Source organism: Lontra canadensis, unplaced genomic scaffold (assembly GCF_010015895.1).
Source record: "Lontra canadensis isolate GAN:19392208 unplaced genomic scaffold, GSC_riverotter_1.0 scaffold436, whole genome shotgun sequence".
In the NCBI taxonomy this organism is placed as follows: Eukaryota; Metazoa; Chordata; class Mammalia; order Carnivora; family Mustelidae; genus Lontra; species Lontra canadensis.
In genome coordinates, this window is record NW_022631429.1 from 49,329 (window position 1) to 71,596 (window position 22,268).

Sequence of the window (22,268 nt, forward strand, 5' to 3'; positions counted from 1 at the left end):
CGTCGTTTATAGCACGTTCCAGCGCCTGCCCTCCCTTTTGAAGGATGGGGTCGTTTGCATCACTCCTGGGCTGCGGGGAGCACACGGAGCTGAGGAGGGTCCCGGGAAAGTAGATGAAGATTGGCCATTTACTGGGGGCACTTGATTGGGCGCTTCAATTTGGGGGGGTGGGTGGGTCGGACAGAGGTGGCAGCTTTGTGCACAGAAGAGTGAGGATAAGGTTATGGTCTCTTAAACGGAGCCACGAGTGGGCACAGGTCCCCCATCCCCCCACTGGTTACTTAAGTGTCAACCAGCAAGTAGATGGATGATGATCTCAAACCAATGGAGAACTTAAAAATACACCCTGGGCTCTAAACACAACACACTCATTTCCCTTTCCAGCCCCGGGCTGGCTCTTGAGAGGATTGCAGTGGTACCATCCGGAGTTTCATAGAAATTTATGGTGTGCCTTTTGGCTTTGGAGTTTAGTCTCGGTTCCTAGTGCCTACTCAGTCAGTACTGTGTAGCCCTGGATCACTACTCTTCATTCTTCCACCTGTAGTTACTAGTAGTTACTAGTTACCTTTGAGGTCTAAACATTGTGGAAGGGACCTGGAGAGTGATGTGCTTGGAAACCAGGGCCACACCGATTTGGGGAGGGCTGCAAAAGACAACTCTGTGGGGTTGCAGAGCCTTTGGCCCAGGGATTCCAAATGTCTGTGAAGTTCCTCAAACTGTACGTAAAATAGTGTGCATGTATGTGCAGTTTTCTGGGGAGGGTTCATTAACTCCCATCAAATTCTCAGAGGGCTCTGTAGACACACAAATGAACACAAAATGAACCCACATCTTGGACTAAAAGGGCCAGGGAGTATAGCACAGTAATGGTTACGTCCTTATGAAGTCTTAAGAAGTCTCTCCTTGTTAGAAATCTCGGGTGCAGGGGCTCTTTCCATATAGATACATATTTGCCAACCAAAGACAGGCAGGTTCTTCAGAGCTGAGAAGCCCCGGGGAACTGCCACAGAGCAGTTGGACTCGAGTGCTGGTCCTGAGTGAGGAAGGAAAGGGAACAGAGCTTTACTTTTGGAAGCTCATCTACCTCATCTGTAAGATAAAGGTAAAAACTGTCTTCAGAATGAGAAAGGAAGTGCCAACTAGTCTAGATAGCAACGCCCGAGAGCTGGGCGGCTCAGGCTCGAGAACGACAGAAGAGCCTGGACTAAAGCTAACACCAGCTTTAGCAGCGCCGGAGGACCAGCCCAGGGCGCGATCCAATTGCGTGGTTCGTGCATGCAGTTTTTAGGTTCAGAGGGTAAGAGTGTACGGTATTTAGTCACTATCCCTGACTCTTTGAGTGTGTTCTAGGGGATTGTGTCTGATACGTATTTCAGATCATAGGCTCTGGTAACTTCTCTCTACTTTAAATTAGGACTAACTACATAATCCTTGGTGAGAAAGTGAGGTTTCCCTGACAAATGTGACTGGAGAAATGCCATGGGGATCACCCAAAGGTATCCTGTCTGACTTGTAACAACACAGAATACATTCTAGTTAAATAGGTAAAAATGCATTTATTTCTAAAATGCGGCTTAACTACACTTACAGTGTGCTAAGCCAGTCTCGTAATTGATCCTGCAGCTCGGAGTCAAATCAGGCCAATGGAGGAGCGGTCAGGGCTCCTAGTTCTGGGAACCAAGATGTCGCTCCTCCAGCAACTCAATCTACAGAGTTTTTCTTCAGCTGTTTTTTGTGACGTATGGAGAGTTGTTTTGGATTCCTCTGTACAACAGAGAGGTCCGACCTTGAGGAAGACCGGTAGCCCACATCCTCTGCTTTTATAGGCTTAATGATGTGACCTGGCTTGGTGACAACCTTCGGCGTAGTCAGCTTTTGGAAGGCCCTCTGCGTGTTCCATGTAGATCCTATAGGGGTCTGGATGGTCCTTTCAAATTGCTGATGGTGTGTGAATGGATATGGAAGCACCCGCACCTGGAAAGGAAGGCAGAATGACTTGTCACGAGCCAGGCCTCGAGTGCAGCTGGTGAACTCTAATGGCAACTGGCCAGGAGTTTAGTGCCCAAGTCACAGTTCTATGTGGCTGTGGTGAGCGAAGCTCCTGAGGTGTCAAGGCATCCCCAACACCCCCAGTCTAACCTTAGAAGTTCCAATCTGCTTGAGAACATCTGCCGCCCCCCTCCCAGGCTTCCCCAACAATCTAGGAATTGAAAACCCACCCTGACACTGCCCTGTAGTGTAGGAACACTACCGCAGCTCCAGGGGGAGCTGGACAACTGCAGCTGGCCCTAAGTGGGTCTTCCTATACCAAACTGTGACTGAAAGACATGTCTGGGCACTTGTGGGTCCCTGTCAACGTTGTGACCCTCTTACCCTCTTCAAGCTCTTTATTCCTTGCTTTCTTCTCCTTGATACACAGGACTGACATTTTAAGGAACCCAGAGGTTGACCATGAATCCTGAACTACACCAGGCTTTGATGCTTAGTTAGCTTCACCCTCTTTTGGCATCACAGAATGTCTGAGCTGGAAGGCCCTACATAATGACAAAGGTCATCTCCCTGGGCCCCAGAATTTGGCTTAGAGAGGGGAAGTGATTTACCCAAGTAAATTATGAGCAGTGAGCGAGAATAGAACCCAGGGCTCCTTTCCTTGTTTAGTACTCTTTTCCACTCCAAAAATTGTACCTTCAGACATTTATGTAATAATCTTTAAAACACTTCCCCTGAAGGCCAAAGAAGAGGAAAGAAAAAAAAAAAAGGCAAGCAGAAAAACCAGAAAGTTACAATCAGTAGTCTTTGGAGATATTCAGTGGAACACTCGAGAAGCTGAGCACTACCAGGCAGTCCTGGTGGTAGTGAAGGAAGCAGTTTTCTTTAGGTTAAGGGATGTCTTATGTCTTAGTGGGGTTGCTACCTAGATCTGTGCATGTCATGTAAAGTAAGAGGAAAAAAAAAACAACAACACCTGGGCAAAATATTCAGTCTTGGGCGGATTTTTTTTTCCTTCAGCTTGAAGCGTACTTTACTGCATGCTGGGACCTGCAGTCTATAGCTTATTAAAAAGATGAGGAAAATCAGGGAGATTCTTGGAAAACTGTCAGTTTATTGTGACTGTAATTTTTTTTTCAAAGGCAAGACTCCTGATTTTACTGAGGTCTACACTGCCCTTCCTGTCCTGGTGAAGCACCCTTTTAACCCTTTTCTCTCTCTTTTATCCTAGTGATCATTGCCTATTTTGTGGTTATAGATCTACAACTGGAATTACACCGGTTACAATTCAGTTTCCGCAGGGATTGGTTCACAAAGATCGATCAGTAAAGTGTTTACTGGAATGGTCATTTCTTACTTCTCTTTTGTACCTACTAAACAGTTCCCCCTCTTTTTCAGAAGAAAAACTACAACTCATTTCAATATTATACTGGCTGGGGACAGGTCTCAGGGTCACAGACTTTCAGAACTGAAGGGAACATAAAAGTCATCGAGGCCAGTCTTACTCCTGAGTCCCCTCTACACATGCTCATATCCCCGGGGCAACCCATTCGCCCTTTGGACCGGCAGAAAGTTTTTCTTTTCTTTCTTTTTCTTTTTCTTAAAGTAGACTCCATGCCCAGTGTGGGGCTTGAACTGGTGACCCTGAGATCAAGAGCTGCATGCTCTACCGACTGAGAGCCAGCAAGTTTCTCCTCAAGCTGAACTCCGTTTTTCCCAACTGCTACTTTATGTGACTATACACCACAGGACAGCCTGCAATATACCTGAAGACCACGATCTTGCTCCAGTTTGCTTCTCGCTTGGGTAAATATCCCTGGCTTGTCACTGAACACAATTTTAATTCCACTTGCTGTCCTGAACGAGTACGGGTTTGTCTTCATTTTTCTTAAGATGCAGCTCAAACCTATGACCTCTCAACATTATCCTGACTACAAATACAAGCCTGAGGAATGGTAATTCTTAGCTTGGTGAGACCTGTCTGCACTGGAATTGTCTGGGGTGCTAGCTAAAATCTCAAATCTGGGGGCTTCGCCATTGCTGCCAAGATTTTCCTTTAAATCTCAACCTCTTCCCAGTCAGAAATTAAAATGCCAGAATTGATCTGGAGTTATCCATCTCAGAGCCAGTCAGTGGTAAAGAGAACAGCTTTGTTTCTGTGGTCAAGATCACACATCCCTCTTGACCACAGAGCACTAGAATATTCCTCTCAAGCAAGAGAGTTAGGCAGCAAAGGGTTTCTCTCTCCCTCACCTGATGAGCTGCTGCATGGACATTTCGCTTCTCATTGATAATCACATTTGGCAAATTCTTGTCTTTTCTTGGAGGACCCTCAGGGGTTTTAATGAGAAACCTGGAAAGCAGAACGGCAGGATGTCTGACTAAGAACATTAAGGACTCAGTCAAAAGGGCAGGGAGGACGCATGAGGGTAAAGTGGAAGAACCTGGTGCACTTCTGACAGGCTTTCTTCCCTGTTCTTACCGGCGTCTCTTCTTGGCACTGGGCTTTAAGCCCATACCACCCCACTCGCCCCAGCCAGGCAGAGTCAGGTCCACGTCCTTTGGCTTACTCGCCTCCACAGCTTCCCTCTTCTCTTTCAAGAAGTCTCTGATGACATCATCCCCGGCAAAAGCTTCCTTTATCATCTGCTTTTGATCCCTCTCCTCTTCATCTTCCTAGGAAAAAGCAAGAATGAGAGCTACAGCTTGCCTTAAGAGCCACGGAGGAACCGCGGTGGTTCCTAGGAAGAACACCTGAATTTTGGGTTGTGACATTTTAGCGCCCCCTAGGGGGAAAGTGCTGAACAATGATGGTCTTGCAATATAAATGGATCAGTAGCCAATCATGCTCCAATTTTCTTTCCTCTAGGGTAAATATCCCTAACTCATTATCATATGACACAATTTTAAACTTTCAGTAAGGAAGCTGCAGCATAGAGGAAGGAGTGGCCTGTGTTAGGAGGAGAAGCTCCAAGGGGCCTGGCCAGAACGTGGGTGTCCTCCAGCTTATATCCCTGAAAACACAGGCGCCAGGGCTCTTCAATGGAGCAGTTTCAATTACTTAATCAGACAGTCTCGGACCATTTCAGGTCCCAGTGAATAGAGCACAACCTTGGCAACAGCTCAGTGATTCACCTTTTGAATTGTCCTGCCTGGGATCTGGTCAGAGCTCTGAGTGCCGTTCTCTTTCCTCTGAGGGCAGGTTTAGAATCGCCCCAGGGAGGGTTTGGTAGCTCAGGATTTAAGATGTGGGAGTCTCAGCGGCACTCACATAGTGGTGTCTACTGAACGGTCATGGGACCAGCCTGGCCGCGTGCTGCTCTGGGCCTTTCAACTACTGACACGTGCCCCAGCACCACAAAACTTCACTGATTCTCCTCCTCGTGCAAGAAGGAAACTTTCTGCACCAGCTCTGATCCCCCACAATGGCCCATGCCCCCAGCTCTGCTCACCAACTCCTCCACTGTCGTGGGAATGGCCAAAGACTTCACAGAAGGAGATTTTGTGGTCAGGAGGTTCTGCAGATCAATCATTTGCTCCTTCCTTTTCTTTTCCTTGGGAACACCAGGCTGAGTATTTGGGTTCCTCTCTGTCTGCTGCCCTTCCCTGCCAGGCCTGGGGACCTCCTCATTTTGAAAACATCCTTCTTTGGCCAGCTCTTCTAGCTCCTGCACAGTGTGTGCTCTCTCTGGCCTCTGCAGCAACAGGGGTTCCTCTTCTGCTTTGGGAGGTCCCTCCCTCTGGACCACTGGAACTGTCCTCGTGGAACTCATATTCTGCTTCCCAGACTGATTTTTTTCCTTGTTGAGTTTCTGAGCCAGTGCCCTCAGTTCAGACAGCACCTCCTGACTGCTAGAATCTGGGGGAAGAAAGGAAAGCTGTCAGAAAAGGAGGCTGGAAGTTGCCTTGTCACGCAGCATTTACTGAGCACACTCAACAGCGAGCATTTAGGTGCTCCCATTCATGGGGCTCGGCACCACGGGGAAGAGAAGATTCCATTCACTACATCTCCTGGAGAGTTCACTAATCATTGCCTATCAAGTAGCAGGCAATAGAGTTTAGTAGTTAAAAGCAGCACGTTGGGAAGCAGATGTCCTGGGTCCTAGTCCCAGCTATGCCAGCGACTCACTGCATAACTGGAACTGTGGTTTCATTTCCCCCTGCAGTAAACCCCGCCTGGAGAGATGGCCCCAAGTTCCAAATTTTTAAAAAAGCTGTTTTAACAGGTAGCCTCTGAACACAACATTGCTGTAATTTATTATTTGTAATTTACACTGTCATTTCCTCTTTGTCCCAACCAAATCCAGCACTGTTTTATCTGAAGGCAGCATTTCATAATCTGCTGTGTCCAAGTCAGGTTGCTTGGCATTTTCCCGTCACCGGCAACATCTGAGCAAATACCACTAGGCTCTGACAGCCCTGAGGGAAATATGGCAGTGACACACTTCTAAACTCTTCTTTGCTTGACCTGAGTTGCTTCCATTCCCAAGTTCATCCTGCTCCCTAGCTTTGGCTTGAAGCCTCTGAAAAGCAACTTAAATGTGCCCTTTGGACACATGTACGTATATTCTGCAAAGATCAAGGTCCTTGGCTCATTTTATTTGGGGTCCACAACTTCCCACTATTTTAGGACACTATTTGCCTGAACGTTTGGGAATATTCTATTAATTTATCATCCAAGGCAGTCCAAATCCACCTTTCATGCCACAACCAACTGCTCTACACATTTAGCAAGAGAACTAGCTTTTGAGGAAGCCCAGGATGATTTGGCTTGCATCCCGGGGTCGTATAAAGACTGCTCCCACGATCTTGGCTTACAATGCTGCTTTCCAAAGGTCTCTTGGAAGTGACTGCCTGTAACTATTAATCCCAGAACTCTCCAGCTGAGAACCCTAAGTAAAGGTCCTATAATACATTCTAAATGACAGTTCTTTCAAAATCGTTTTCACGGAAAAACAGAATCTTGCCATCATCTGAATCCATTATTTTTATAGGGAATAAAATCAGACCCAAAAATCTGCCCAGACAGCCAAGCGATTTCTGAATGTAGTTCCCTAAGCAGATTTTCTCTCCAGAATGGGAACTTTCTGACCTGTCTCAAGGGTGCTAAGGTTGTTAATATAAAATCTCTTGAAGATAACAGAAAATATAATACACAAATTGAGTCTGAGCACGGGGTGACAATTCTCATTTGTCATGTAGCCTGTGGAGTCCTTCATTCCTGTCAAGAAAAGTCTCACCCCACATTGGCACATATCAACCGACATCATTAAGTGCTAAAAATGCCACCCCTACTTTACAAACAAAACCGAAAACTGCAGCAGTATTTCGAAGAAATTTCATAATGCCTCAAAATCGGCCTCTGTGGGTGCGAACGGCCTTCCAGACTCACTGGTACCACATGCAGCTGGGTCTGGTTTGTGGGCACCGGTCATGTTAGCTTCTTCCCTTACTTCAAGGATGGAGTGGTTCTGTCTCTGATGACCATAGGCCCTCAAGAGCAAAAACATGTCCAGATACACCTTGTACAGCCATGCAGATGCCCGTGTATTAAATGCCTTTGAAGAAAACCGGTTACTATTAATCTGTCTTCTCTTCAGGGGCTCACAGTATTCTCTGGAAAGTCCCTAAAGCCTCATGACTCTGCTGCACGTATGCATGGACAGTTTTCCTCTCTTGGTCCATCCAAAACACTAGCACTGAGCAGTTCTCCATTCTGGTCCACCACAACTTACCTTTGGGCTCTTGTCTGCTCACTGGCTCCGCGTCCTGGTTGAGCCCAGACTTCCTCCGCAGTGATCGCCTTTCCTCAAATTCATTCAACAAAGTTTCTTCTTCCGCCCCTGGTCTGTCTTCTTCTTCCTCACTTTCAGAAGCCTCATGGGCCACAGGTTCTGGAAGTTGCTCAGGGTCCTGGCCTTTGGCCTCTTTCGTGCCTCTGGAGTGATTCCTGAGCATCCAGGGGTTCGGTCCGTCGGCGTCCATCTGGATCTCATTCACTGCTTCAGGGACAAGGTCACCCTCTTCCTCCACACCCTCCTCCTCTTCCTCACTGTTGGAGGCCACCTGGAGCTTCTGCGTCAGTTCTTTGTTCCTGGCCAATTGTTCCTGCATAGCCTGGCGAGCCTGGAGGAAGAAGTCACAGCACGAGCTCCTTGTCATTAGTGACTGCAACGACACCTTTCCTGGTTCATTTCATAAAGCTGGCTCCTCTCAATTTGACTTAAGTATTTCTTACCGGTGCCTACTGTTTAAACTGCACATATACCACTGTGTTAACAGCTATGGAATAAAATGGGAGACAAATTCTTTGTCCTCAAGAAAATCAACACGTGAAACAAGGTTAAAAAAAAAAAAGCTCCTCTCCCCTTTAACTGGACTTGCCTTCAATGCTGTTTCCCTTTCATCTCTCCTTTTCCACCTTGTTCCTGGTTCTTTTCCTCTCTGCCTTAGAGATTTTTCTGATGCCTTTTTAGAATCCTGGTTTTCCATTCTTCCTCAGGGCTCTTCCCCAACTCTGCTTCTGCTAGCATCCTTATGGACTGATTTTCCTTTCTGTCCTCCAATTCCATCTCTTCTCTCACCCCGAGGATCTCTTACCTCCAGGTCATATTTGGCCATAATTGCCTTTGACTTGGCCCATTTCCCACTGTTCTGGTGCTTAAGGCTCATTCGCTCCTGGAAAGAAAGGGCAGAGTGAGATCCTTACCACTTTTGGGGGGAAAGCCGATTCAAGGGGTGGGGGCGAGAGGCAGCCTCACCATCATTCTGGCCTTTTCGATCTTTTCCAGTTCTTCCAATGCTGCAGTAGGATTGACCTTCCGCAGCTTCTCAAAGTCCTTGAGGGCTTTCCTGGCCTTTCCTTTCTTTAGGACCTTGTGATACCTACAGGGTGAGAGGGCAGATTTAGCTGCAACACTGATGCCACACACAAAAGTGTCCCCGCTCCCCAAGGGGTTTCCCTATGCAGGGGCTAGAATGGACATCACAGAGCTGGCTGACTATAGGGAACCAGTTTGGGGCCTGAGAGGACTGGCAAGCCTCTCCGTCCCTGCAGCCCCCAGGGGCACACCTCTGCAGAGCAAAGAGTCCCCTCTGCTTCTAGAGCGCAAGGCAAGAGTAGAAGAAGTTCCAAAGAGGCCAAAAGGCAGGAAGGAAGCCCTACTGGCCTCAACAGCTGTAGAATTCAGAGCTCATTCTGCAGAACCACTCCATGATGTCCTGGAAGGGAGAGAAAGTAATTGAACAGTCCTCTTTTTAGCAAAACCAAGATTGAAAGCCAAAGCCAGAGGAGAGGGCACTACCGAAGCAGGCAAAACTATGAGGTTGGACTGAGAAAAAAAAAATGCTAGTCACTCCTATTTGGGACCTCTTCCACATGACCCCAGTTGCTACGTCCAAGGTTCTTTCCTACGAACTCATGATTAGCCACATCACTTTCTTCCAGGGCGCACGCACGGCCACGTCAATAGGGGCCTCCTTACTTTTTGCTCTTGATTTTCTTTTCTCTTCGAGCCCTGGCCTCATAGTAGGACTGCAGGGCCCGGGCCCTCTGAAGCTCTGCTCGGCGCATCTTAGCCTACAATGAATGACATTCACAGTGACTCCTGGGCTTGAGTGCAAATGATGGGAGGAATAGAGCACATCTGGATGTATCAAAGGGCCTGTTACACTTACCTCTTCCAGGCTCATGGCTTTGAGAGAGGCCTTTTCCACGGGAGTCAGTAAAGGGTCTGTCATCGGCTGCTTGTTCTTATGGAGGAGGTTAAAAACTTCCTGCTCCAGGGGAGTTCTTGCCTTAAGGAGGTAACAGAACATTCCAAGTCTTAAGCCATGCTCCTAGCCTCCCTGTTTACAATCCTATGACCATCTACTTTATACTATAATGGGAATCACAAACTGGAAAGGATTGGCTGTTACAGCAAGAGAATGGGTTCCAGTCTCGTTGTTCAGCGGTGTAGATAAAACCTCACTTTTCTTCTGATTTAAGACAACTTCAGCAAGGGGCTTCTAAAGCTACTCTCTATCATCAAGGGGATCACTCTGTTCAGATTATCAAAATATGTAAAACAGAATACCATTCTCTTAAATATCAAAGCAGGTAAATGCTGGCAGGATGGAGGAACAACAGTACCATACTGTTAGTTTTGATAGTGGAAAAAACAAAATGGTCCCCATATTACGTATATTTGAAGTATGTATGTGCATTACTGTATAGTCAGGAATTTAAGACTTGGGGGGTGCCTGGGTGGCCCAGTTGGTTAAGCGTCTGCCTTCATCTCAGGCCACGATCTCAGGGTCCTGGGATGGGGTCCCGCATTAGGCTCTGAGCTTAGCGGGGAGTCTGCTTCTTCCTCTTCCCTCCCCTTGCTCACTCTCTCTATCAAATAAATAAATAAAATCATTTAAAAAAAGGAATTTAAGACTCTTATAAGCTTCCTTTAAAGAATACTTCTAGAAAAAAGGGGGCGGTTAGGTCTTAGCTTCCTGACAGTTCAAATTTAACTCTAGTCATTTTCTAATTTTGGTTCTAATCCCTTAGTTTCCAGTTAACTTTGCATGCTAGGTGGTCTATATATATATATGAAATGAATGGACTGAACCAGTTACTTCACACGTCAGCAAAAGATGCTGGTTACTGCTTGACTGACACTGTGAACATGGTTAAAACAATCAGGTTGATCATGCCATGGTCCACTTTGGCAAGGCACAAAGATACCCCTAGGCAACAGAGCCATTTTCAAACCTCACAAATGTATTATACGTGGTTTTCTTCAACAGCCAAATACATCATGGTGGGTATTAAATTTACAAATATCTGGACAAATGCACAAACACAGATCACCACATGTTACACGGTGTTATTGATTTAACCATAAACCTATTCTACTGAATGGAAAAGATGCACGTTCTTCCATTTTTAGTATCTGCAGTAGTGATCAATCACAGGCTACAAAATGATTTATATTACAATGTTGTAATCTCCCTCCAATTCAATTTGCAAACATTTATTGATTGCAGCTACATTTCAGGCACTTGTGCAGGGTGCTAGGAATACACAATTGATTAAGATTGTTCGTGTCCTCATAGAGCTCGTAGCCTTTCAGAGGGAAGACACATGTACCCCTGGCAATATAACAGGCCACATGTTAGTCCATAGGAGCTATCACAAAGTAAGTGAACAATAATTTTTTTTATTATTTTTAAAAATTTCTCTGACAGAGAGAGAGATCACAAGTAGGCAGAGAGGCAGGCAGAGAAAGCGGGGGAAGCAGGCTCCCCACTGAGCAGAAAGCCCGATGCAGGGAAGGCAGAGGCTTAACCCACTGAGCCACGCAAGTGGCCCCGTGAACAGTAATTTTAATTAGGAGGTGGGTTAGGCTTGGGGAAGGACTTTTTGATTTAGGTTTTGAGGCATTAAGTACAATTCTGTAAGGGTGGCAGGGGGCAAATGGAGGGGAGTGTAAATAAAAACAGATATACAGAGAGATATGTAAGGGAAAATGTTTTGTCCAGTGTAGTTAAAACACTAGGCGCTTCTGTTTCATTCTCTAAGTAGAGAGCCTTTTGAAGGATTTTAAGCAGGGGAGTGACAATCAGTTTTGTGTTTTGGAAAGAAAAAAATCCTGGTGATCATGTAAGGATTTATATGTAAAGGCCAAATGACAGGTGAAAATGAGAAGAGGAACCAGGGATCTGAGAGCTATTATGGAGAAAACTTACACGAATAGCCCACTATGTGGGCTGGGGAGGGGTGGCAGTTAAGGGGGGAAAGGGGAAGGTGAAGGAGGGGTAGAAAGAGGAAGAATCAGATGGCTGAGGTTTCCAACTTAAGGGACTGGGGCAGTGAGTTATGCTGTTGACTCAAATACAGAATGAAGGAAAATGCCAAGCTTACTTTGTTGTGTGTGAAGTTTAAGGTGCATACGGGAGACCCAGACGAGGCCTACTACTGGTTGCATGGAATATGGGACTGGAGCTCAGAAGAAGGCATCTAGACTGACGTGTAGTATATACGGGTGACAGCCAAAGCCATGGAATTTACAGAGCAATAATAAAAGGAACTAAGGAAAAGTCTGATAGATAAGGGGGAAGAAAAAAAAAAACCAGAGCAGGTCATCACAGACGCTAAGGGAGGAGAGGGTTTTTTTTTTTTTAAACCAATGTGATGTGTCAATAGTGTCCGACAGGCTGAAGCCTCAGAGGGCTTGGGATTTGGCATTTCAGAGGCCTCTCACTAAAGCCCGCTGAGACAAGATTCAGTTAGGGAAAGAAGGTAAGAGTAGAGAGGCAGTAGTGGAGACCAGCTCTTCCCAAAGCATGTTCTTCATCAGCTAACTAGATGTACTTTATTTTTTTTAAGGTTTAAAATTAAATTTATTTGATTTTTATTTGTACACTCTGGGTTAGAGTAAGTCAAAGAGGTTTCTTTAGTGTCTTCTCATAGCCTTTAAAATGCTAGTGTATATTATGAACTGCCAATTTCCAGCAGGGGCATGCAATGTTTTCTAGCAATGGAACCCTGCCTTTTGGGGGGCATATTGAGAGACTAGCGTTTTTGAGAACACTTTGGGTAAAGCCAGTGTAGGCTGCTAGGGGCTGGGAAGGTACCTTACATCGTTTTCTAGTACTTTGCAGTTTACAAATGCTTTCTCATGCATTATCCCATTTAAATATTCTTGGAGTGAAATGGAATTTTAGGAAGCTGGGCCAAAACTATACTGTAGACTTTCTGGATTCTTAATCTCCAGAGTCCTTGGTACTTTGCATTCTAAGTTATAAGAAGATAACTCAGTTGCTAACCAGAAAGCACTCCCCAACCTAACCATTTCCTTACTGCTCTGCGCCATACTGGCCTAATTTCTCAAAAATGAATCTTAGAGGGCACTTAGGTGGCTCAGTTGGTTAAGTGTCTGCCTCTGGCTCAGGTCATGATCCCACAGTCCTAGGATCGAGTCCTGCATTGGGCTCCCTGCTCAGTGGGGGGTCTCCTTCTCCATTTGCCCCTCCTCTCTGCTCATGATCTCTCCCCCCCCCTCGCAAAAAGAAATGGAATCTTTAAAAAAAATGAATCTTAGAATAAGTGGTACAGTAGTTTTATGTATAGCATTTTGGGGGGGGGCTCCACTGTCTTGCACAGGGAGTTCCTGGAGAACACAGGTTTTGCCATTCTTAATGCAACCTACTCCTCCACCATCTCATGTTTAACAACCAACTAGGCATTTTCCACCTATCTCCAAGATGACACTGTCATTTGGAAAAAGGTACAGAAGAATGTGCAGTAGTGCACTACTACTCTTTTGATTAAAAAAAAAAGAATAGCAACGAAACTTTTAGGTTAACAACAACAAAAAACAAAAGTGGTTATTTCTGAGTGAGTATGGGGGTAAAAATGAGCAGATGGGGGACAGGGGTGGGGAAAGACTTTTCACAATATATCTTCTGTACTTTTTATTTTTGAATCCTAGATTGTATTACCTCTTAATTTTTTTCCTAAAGTCTCCCTTCCATCCTGCAGCCACTTTAAACCTGATCTCTTTTTCATGTGGAAAAGGAAGCATCCTATAAAGAGAATGATAGCGACTTCAACAACAATATCTGAAACAGAGCTTAGCCCTGTAATACGCAACAACTTGCTCAATGTCTAGCTATGACAGCAAGCCACATTTACTTTGATTAGCGCTAATTAGCTCAAGTTCCTGACACACAGAACATTATTATCTCTGGATTCTTAGAAAGCATAGAAGATTCAAAGAAGAAGTATGAAGATGGCATCTATCCATAGTTTGGGCATTGCTTTTTTTTTTTAAGATTTTATTTACTTATTTATTTATTTGACACAGAGAGAAGTCACAAGTAGGCAGAGAGGCAGGCAGAGAAAAAGGGGGAAGCAGGCTCCCCGCTGAGCAGAGAGCCTGATGCAGGGCTGGATCCCAGGACCCTGAGATCATGACCTGAGCCAAAGGCAGAGGCTTAACTCACTGAGCCACCCAGGCGCCCCAAGGCATTGCTGTTCTTGATTATTCCTACTTAAGAAAGAATATCCTGTTATAGACTCCATAAGCAATAGCATATTGGAAAAGGAAATCTAATTGAAGTTGTTCACAGACTAAAAACTGAGACTTTGGTGACCAACACAGGATTACCAACAAAGGCATAACTACCATTCCACCGCCAGTGCCATCATTTACTACCACCATCATTTCATAAAAGCTATTTTGATGCTATTAAAATGGAAAGCTTAACCTCACAGTAAAGAAGAGCTGGTAACCTTAAATCTCCCATACTCACAATTATCCTTTTTAGTTCAGACAAATAAAAAATTTGCCAGGGATTAGTGTTTGGACAATCCAGCTCTGAGATAACTTTTTTATTTTCTGTAGCTCAGAGTCATGAGTTACTTGCTAAACTGCTAGTCATGCCCCACGATATATTATATGTTAATGTGGTAGTCCTTTATAAGCAAACTTTGGTTCCTCTGTTCATATGTAGTCCTCCTAAGGCTCAGTAACACTGCTGAGTTCCTGATTTTCCACAGATCAGAATGTGGCTGTAAAAGATTTTTGAAAACTGGGGTGTGAAAAAGAAACCATGACCCTGTTCCCTCTCTATAGGCAATCAGATGCTTTCACACAAAAACATGGAAATAACCATGCGCTGTGTGCTACAAGTGGATGAAGGGCGACTACAGGGTGATTCTGCGTATTGCAGGACTGACCATGAGTCTTTCTAACCCCTCTCTCCCTTCCTTGACTGCTAAAGACTGCGCTGGGGTTTTGGTTTACCAGGTCCAGTCATATCAATCTCACCTGCCAAAGTGCAGTTTCCTGGTGTGGCACTCACCTTCCAGCCACTGAGCACATGTTCAATGGGAGCAAAGGCTGACTGCTCCTTCTTCAGGGGGAAAACCAGCTGCTCTGCTTGCCGGTTCTTCAGGACGATGGGATCCCATTTGGAGAGGGCTTGTGAGGTTTTATTGAATGCCACTTCCCTGTGGATCTGAAGCAGGCAAAGTACACGAAAGGAAAGAGCCACAAAATTAAGCACTGAACTCTAAGGCCCAGCAGGGAATCAGGAGCCAACGGTTCTTAGCCCAAGAAAGAGTCAGCACATTAGAGAGTAGCTCTTGCTTACATCTAAGGACACATTCCCTCGGAGGTGCATTTTAATCTTTTCCGTCGCAGTCACAGCCCCCCACCCCGACCATGTTCCAGGCTTCCCCCCACCTTCCCTTCTTACCCTATTTTTCCTTGTCAGTCCGATTTCTTCCCCTTAATGGACCACTTTCTCTAGAACTCACCCTCTCAACCTCTTCTTTGTTAAGGGGTAACTCCACAGTCTTCTTTGATTTGACTCTATTCAGTTGCTTTTTCACAACAGCCAATGAGGATGAAGTTTTAACAGGCCCAAGCAGATCTGAAAGGACTAGCTTTTCTCCTGATCCTGCAGAAAAGGCCAAACTTTCTGGTCAGACTGAGAAGAGAGGCAAAAATCTCCACATAACATAGGGAGACACCTCAGTAGAAAATGCTGGTAGACAGGCCAATGTGTAGGGAAGCAGGAATAATTCCCTTACTTTAACCACCAGCCATAGTGACACCATCACTTTCCTACATTCCCAAATGTGTTGACGGGTGGAAGAGAGGAGAAAATTATTTATTTTAAAAATACATTTGCTTTTCTCTTGGTCTTTCTGCTTCTACTTTTGCCTCGCTGTACTTCATCCTTCACACAGCAGCCAAAGTGGTATTTTGAAACTGTAAATCACAGGCTGTCAGGATCCTGCTGAAAATCTTCCAATGGCTCCCCTTTAGACTTAGAACCACATCATTCTAAAGGACACAGCCCAGTCAAACTAAAGTGGCCACTTAGTCACTTTACTTCATCACAATGTTTTATATCTTCCCCTTGATGTTCCCTTAGAATGTTAGACTCCATGAAGCGTTTCTCCCATCTTATTCTTCATTGTAGCCCCAGTATCTAAGCTATCCTGAAACTGATACATGGTAGAAATATGTTAAGTATTTGTTGAATGAACAAGTTTGAAGAATACATTGTTATTTGTTCCGAGGGGTTACATTAGTGGTTACTAGAAACCTAGAACTCACTGGAGCTGCCTAAATTGTGAATATGGTGAAAAAGATATGGCATCTAGACTTCGTATCCAGGTTAAAATCCCAACTCTGCAATTTACTAGATTGTGTATTCACATTAGGGGTGAAATCTCTCACCCACGGAAGGGATGAAAATTGGTTTTGGAGGTGGGGGAGTGGTGAAAAAAATCCTAGATATTCCCAGCTTCTGTGTTCCTCCAAAGCTCAACCCTACCCAACAAAACTTATTCCTAAATCCTTATCTGATTTCCTGGCTGTGGGCGGGTGGGAGTGGGGTGGAGGAGAGTCAATGAAAAAAAAAAAGTCTAAAAAGGCTTCTCAGGGAAAAATAAACAAAAGAGGTTGAGAAACATTGTACTAGGTGAAGGTCCTTGAGTAAGTAACTTGACTTCTCTGAGCTCCAGCAGATTATCTGCCTGTCTAAAATCAAAGCACTGTAAGAACTGAAAAATAAAATCATGAATGTGATTAAGCTAGTGAGAAGCAGCTGCCTTCAGTCATGTCCCTGTACTGCAGAAGTAGCTCATGAGTGGGAGACCTTGACTGTGGTCTTCACATCTTTCTTCTAGAAATGGAAGAAACTCACGCCCATCTTTCTTCACCCCCTCAGTTAAGTATTTATGGTATGATCCATTAACCATAACAAAAACAGTTCCAGGGGGTGGGGGTGAAATGACCACTATGCTTTTAACTTCACAAGCTCCATGAATAAATTGCTTCCTTTGTTAACTTACCTTCAGAAGTGACACTGAACTCTGACACCTTCAGACTAGCTTCAGATCTCTCAGCCAATTTCCACCTGAAATTAGGCAAAACAGAATATAGTACATTTCCCCACATTTTGCTGGGGAAAGCACTTCTTTTCAAACAAGGGTTTGGTTTCATGTATTTCTCTTCTAGAATCAGGTTTTGTCACAAAGAAACCAGGAAATCTGTTCCTAGTCTAGACTTGGTTGCCTAACCATCTCTCTCTTTTTTTTTAACGATTTTATTTATTTATTTGACAGAGATCACAAGTAGGCAGAGAGGCAGGCAGAGAGGAGGGGGAAGCAGGCTCCTCACGGAGCAGAGAGCCCGATGCGGGGCTCGATCCCAGGACCCTGGGAATCATGACCTGAGCTGAAGGCTTTAACCCACCGAGCCACCCAGGCGCCCCGTCTAACCATCTCTTAATGTAGACTCAGCCACTCAAAAACACAAGGCAATATGAAGTAGGCAGAGTGTAAAAGGCATTGGACGTGGTTTCAAACATACCTAGATCTGAATCCTGGATCTGCCACTTATGAGCAGAATGACTTTAGGACAAGTCAATTAGCTTTTCTAATGGGAATGAGTAGTTCCTAGTCAATACTTCAAAAGACTCTAAGTATGGATTAAGAATTCAAATGCACAAAGGCCTAACACAATAATTGCTATCAATTACATAATGCTTATTATATGCTGGGCATTGGTTTAAGATCTTTACACTTACTCATTTAAATGTCACGACCCTCTGAGGTAGGTAATGTTTTTAATCTTATTTTCTAGTTGAAGAAATTTAGGTGCAGAGGGGATAAAAATTTGGTTACACAATCTGTTTCTAAAGTATATGCTCTTAATAATATGCTGACACTTTTGTCTTCATTGTCTTAGGCACTCAATAAATGTTTTTTTAAGACTTTATTTATTTAAAAATTTTTATTTGAGAGAGAGAGAGGATGCAGCAGGAGCACAGCAAGGGGGGGGGGGAAGCAGAGGGGAGGGAGAGGGACAAGCAGACTCTATGCTGGGGGCAGAGCCCAACTTGGGCTTGATCCCAGGACCCTGAGATCATGATCTGAGCTGAAACCAAGAGTCAGACGCTCAAATGACTGAGCCAGATGCTCAAATCAGCTAGTTATAACCTGTCCAAACGGATGAGAATGTTACCTATTCTTTCCATCAAGGGAACTGATTGCTTCCAGAAGCTTTTGATGCTTTCTCTCTCCATCAATGTCCACCTAGACACAGAAAAGGAAAAACCACCAGAACAATAAGGGAAAGGAAAAGACAGCATGGAAATGTCTTGTTCTTCTGGTCAGTGGAGGATTGGGGAATCAGATGAGGTCTAGTGTACAGGCATTCAAGCTCAAACAAAGAACTGCTTTAAAAGCCAAACTCCTTCATTATAAGGACCATAGTGCCTAGTGATCTGTAACTAATGTCATGCCTCTGTCTTAATCAGTCTTGAGAAGAAAAGTGCTATGAGAATGCTTCTCTATAGAATATATAGCATGGTCTGACCCAGAAACATTTTTAAAAAACACATTTTAAGTAGTTTTGTCAAAAGAATAGAGAGTTGGAATTCCTAGAGCATCTGCTGGAGAGCCAGCTTAATCACATATATGTATATTCCAGTCAGAAACAGACAGTCCATTACTTATGATGGTTTGATTTACAATTTTTTGACTTTGTGATGGTGAGAAAGTGACACACGTTTAGGAGAAATTGTATTTTATTTATTTATTTTTTAAACTTTTTTAAAAAATGTATTTGATAGACAGAGATCACAAGTAGGCAGAGAGAAAGGGGAAAGCAGGATCCCCGCTGAGCAGAGAGCCCAATGTGGGGCTCGATCCCAGGACCCTGAGATCATGACCTGAGCCAAAGGCAGAGGCTTTAACCCACTGAGCCACCCAGGCACCCCTAGAAACCGTATTTTAAATGTGAATTTTGATCTTTTCCCAGGTTAGCAACAAGGGATATAATTCTTGTGATGCTGGCCAGTGGCAATGAGCTGCAGCTCCTGGTCAACCACACGATCATAAAGGTAAATAACTGATATACTTAGAACCTTTCTACACCCAAACAACCACTCTGTTTTTTATTTTCAGTACAGTATCCAATACATTACATGAGATATTCACCACTTTATTATCAAATAGACATTGTGTTACATGATTCTGCCCAACTGTAGGTTAATATAAGTGTTCAGAGCAAGTTTAAGGTGGGCTAGGCTAAGCTATGATGTTCAGTAGTTAAATGCATTAAATGCATTTTCAACTTATAATATTTTCAATTTATGATACATTTGTCAGGATGTAATGCTATCTTAAATTGAGGAAGATCCGTAATTAAATACCTCTACAAAAATCTAAGCTTGGGTAATAGGGAAATCATAAAATGAAGGCCATGTATTTTGGTCTTATATACTCAACTATACTTAGGCAACTTGGAAACAGTGTATGTTATGCAGTCTTCAAGTTTCCATAGCACTTAATACAATATCTTACACGTGAAACACTAAATAACCATTTGTAATTTATTTGCAAGACCTGAAAAATAGAAACAATGTTGCCACCATTTTTTTGTTGAGGAATGTGCTGTCTACCCTGTGAGGCAGAAGGGGAACCAGAGAAGGCAGTTTAGCAGCTGTCACCCACCTCATCTTCACTGGGGCTCAAGGCGTAGTCTTTGGGCAAATCCTCTACTTCTTCCTGCTGGCTTAAAGCCAGAAGGCTGTTAAAGGAGATAAAAGAGAAATATTATCAATTGAAATAACTTCTATTACAACAATCTCTAAAACATAACTTCAGTATTTAAGCACAGAATGGGCCCATCCCCTGGAAGAGGTACAAACCAAGCAGTATGGGCATTTCAGAAATTTGCCAAAACATTAAATTTGGAATGAAGTCAGGCATCATCCCCATGGGGTGAGCAGTAGGTGGTAACCTCCCTACAGAACTGCATGGAATGAAAAAGAGCTAACTCTCTTCAGTGATTGGTACTGCATTTTCCACTGACTTCTGGGAGGCTGTAAAAATCTCAGACTCTAGGTAAGGTGATAGAAGGCACTGTTGCTGGCCCTTGAGGCCATGCAGTTTTACCATTCATATTTCTAGGTAATTTTTTAAAGGTTTTACTTATTTGATACAGAGATAGAGAGTACAAGTAGGCAGAGCAGCAGACAAAGGGAGAGGGAGAAGCAGGCTCTCCACTGAGCAGGGGGCTCGATGTGGGGCTCCATGCTAAGACCCTGGGATCATGACCTGGGCTGAAGGCAGCCGCTTAACCAACTGAGCCACCCAGGCGCTTCTCCATTAAGATTTCTAAGCATCCTCCAAATGGAAGACAACTTTACAGGTGCAGCTTACTCCAAAGTGACATGTTGATCACTTGTTCCCAGGAATGGGGAAAGGAAGAATTGGACGAAAGCAGCTGAGTTAACAGTGTTTCTTGGGGCTTCCTCGGCAAAGTAGGTACTTAACTAAGGAGACTGGTACCCTGAACCAAATTATAGACTCTATTACCTAACAGTATGTACCAATCTTTGCAAGTCAACCCTTACTAAACGGATTATATTTAGTTCCCCTATCAGGGGGAGGGGATAAAACATCAGAGGAGAAAATGTCACGAATGACTCCAGTTAGCAAAGGTTTCCAAGAGAAGGGGAATTTATAACGTGCACTCCCAGTGCAGAGAGTTAAATGCGCCTCGGTGGCAGCAGCAGCAAACGGAGTCACGTGATGAGGAAAGTGCAACAAATTAGTTGGAGAGGGAGAGTCCGCATCAGGACCAACAGGGATGAGGCTAAAAAACTGGGAAGCGGAGGGAGTGAATTAAATTAAATCAGAAGGACTTTTCAAGGATGTTATCGCGGAAATTGTAATGAATGGTGAGGTCTTGGAAGAGGAAAAACTGTCGTCTGTTAAAAGGCGGCTTCCAATTTTCAAAAGTCGGGGGACCCAGCCCCAACGACACCCAGACCCCCCCCGCTCCGATCTTTATTCCTCACCTTTCTGCAGCCCCGACCTCGCTCATCTCAGCAGCCTGTCTCTCACATGGGCCAGGAGCGGAAGCCGAAAGGAAAGCAATTTCCGTGCCGGCCGCAAAGCAATTTCTGCTTCCGCCAATCACGCGCTGCGTGTAGCGTCACTTCCGCCCCGCCCCAAGGCACACGAGAGGCTGGAGACGCTTGGGGAGGGGCCTGCTGGAGACAGGGACACTGGAGTTATAAAGCCTGGCAGCGGGCGGAGCTTTGCTCCCCCCCCCACCCCCGCCTACTCCCCGTCATCTCTGGGGAGCGCCGATGTCCGCGCTCCCAGCTTGTGGTTTCCTCGTGGCCCAAGGTGGGTGAGCTTAGGGCGAGGGCGCTGCGCTGTCGGGGACCGGCCAAGCCTTGGTTGTCGCTGCCTGATCCGAAAGGAAAGGCTCCCACGCCCGTCCGTGTTCCACAGCGTCCTTCGAGTCCGGCACCGGCCAGCTCGAGGCTTTCTAGAACGCCAGGGAAATGGCCAGCATTGTGTTAGGCCCCCGAGATTCGTCGGTGAACGAAGCAAGTTTCCTCCCCTCCTAAGGAAAATCCGCTTTCGTCTTGTGCTCCCTGGTCATTGCAGCTCCAGTTCCACCTACCCTAGGTAACAGAGCTTCTTCCAAGAATGGGCTGTGTTGGTGGCTGCAACTTCCTCACTTCACATCCAGTGTTGACTTTTCTTTTTAAATTAAAAAGCGGAAAAGTAACATACGAAAACACACTCATCCTCTATTTTAACCCGGTTCCATTTTGCTTTTGCCCCACTATTCCGCTGAAACTGCTCTGAACAAGATCCTCAGCGACACACTAGGTTGCAAAATAAAACGGACACTTCTCACTCAGTGTTTGTCTTCCCAGAACTTTGTGTGGTATTTGATACTGTTGATTGGTTTTCGTTATTCATACTCAGGAAATGTTTTTGACATTTACTGTGTGCCAGGCCTCTCGGCACAGGGGATACACTGGTGCACAAAACAGACATGTTCCATGGCTTCATAGGACTGACTTTCCCGTGGGATTATAGATAATTTGTCGGTATTGAAACTCCATCCTGGGCTTGCATGACAACACTCTCTCCTGGCATCTTAGCTTCATGGCCGTCTTCCTCAGTCTTCACTGCTGGATACTTTTCCTGTACTTATTCCTTAAATGATGATGTTCCCCAGGCTCTGTTCTCAGCCTGTTTGTCTATTCCACATGCTCTTCTTTAAAAAAAAAAAAAAAAGTTATTTATTTATTTTCGTAATCTCTACATGCAATGTGGGGCTTGAACTCATCACCCCGAGATTAAGAGTCACATGCTCCACTGACTGAACCAGCCAGGTGACCCTCCACATGCTCTTCTTAAGCTTTTAACACTTGTATGAGAATTCCAAAATCCGTATGTCTAGCCC

The 22,268-nt window shown here is 44.8% G+C and overlaps 1 protein-coding gene across 3 annotated transcripts; it reads right to left on the bottom strand.

Annotated features, from left to right (window-relative positions):
• Positions 1–1,536: 1,536 nt before the first annotated feature.
• LOC116862996 (U3 small nucleolar RNA-associated protein 14 homolog A-like) lies at positions 1,537–20,964 on the bottom strand. 3 transcript variants are annotated; one of them, XM_032850464.1, is made up of 15 exons: positions 20,857–20,964; positions 19,505–19,580; positions 18,012–18,082; positions 16,838–16,902; positions 15,290–15,432; positions 14,833–14,988; positions 9,667–9,786; positions 9,474–9,568; positions 8,751–8,874; positions 8,590–8,667; positions 7,725–8,115; positions 5,442–5,848; positions 4,472–4,665; positions 4,243–4,342; positions 1,537–1,974 (listed from the first exon to the last, which is right to left on the bottom strand). In XM_032850464.1, exons 1-15 carry the CDS (start codon positions 20,880–20,882, stop codon positions 1,702–1,704), a joined length of 2,319 nt encoding a protein of 772 aa, XP_032706355.1. In that variant the 5' UTR covers positions 20,883–20,964; the 3' UTR covers positions 1,537–1,701. The 3 variants fall into 3 exon arrangements, 2 of the variants coding, with proteins under 2 accessions (XP_032706355.1, XP_032706356.1); XR_004381748.1 differs by having other exon boundaries at positions 1,868–1,974; positions 4,564–4,665; XM_032850465.1 differs by having other exon boundaries at positions 1,868–1,974; positions 4,560–4,665.
• Positions 20,965–22,268: the final 1,304 nt, after the last annotated feature.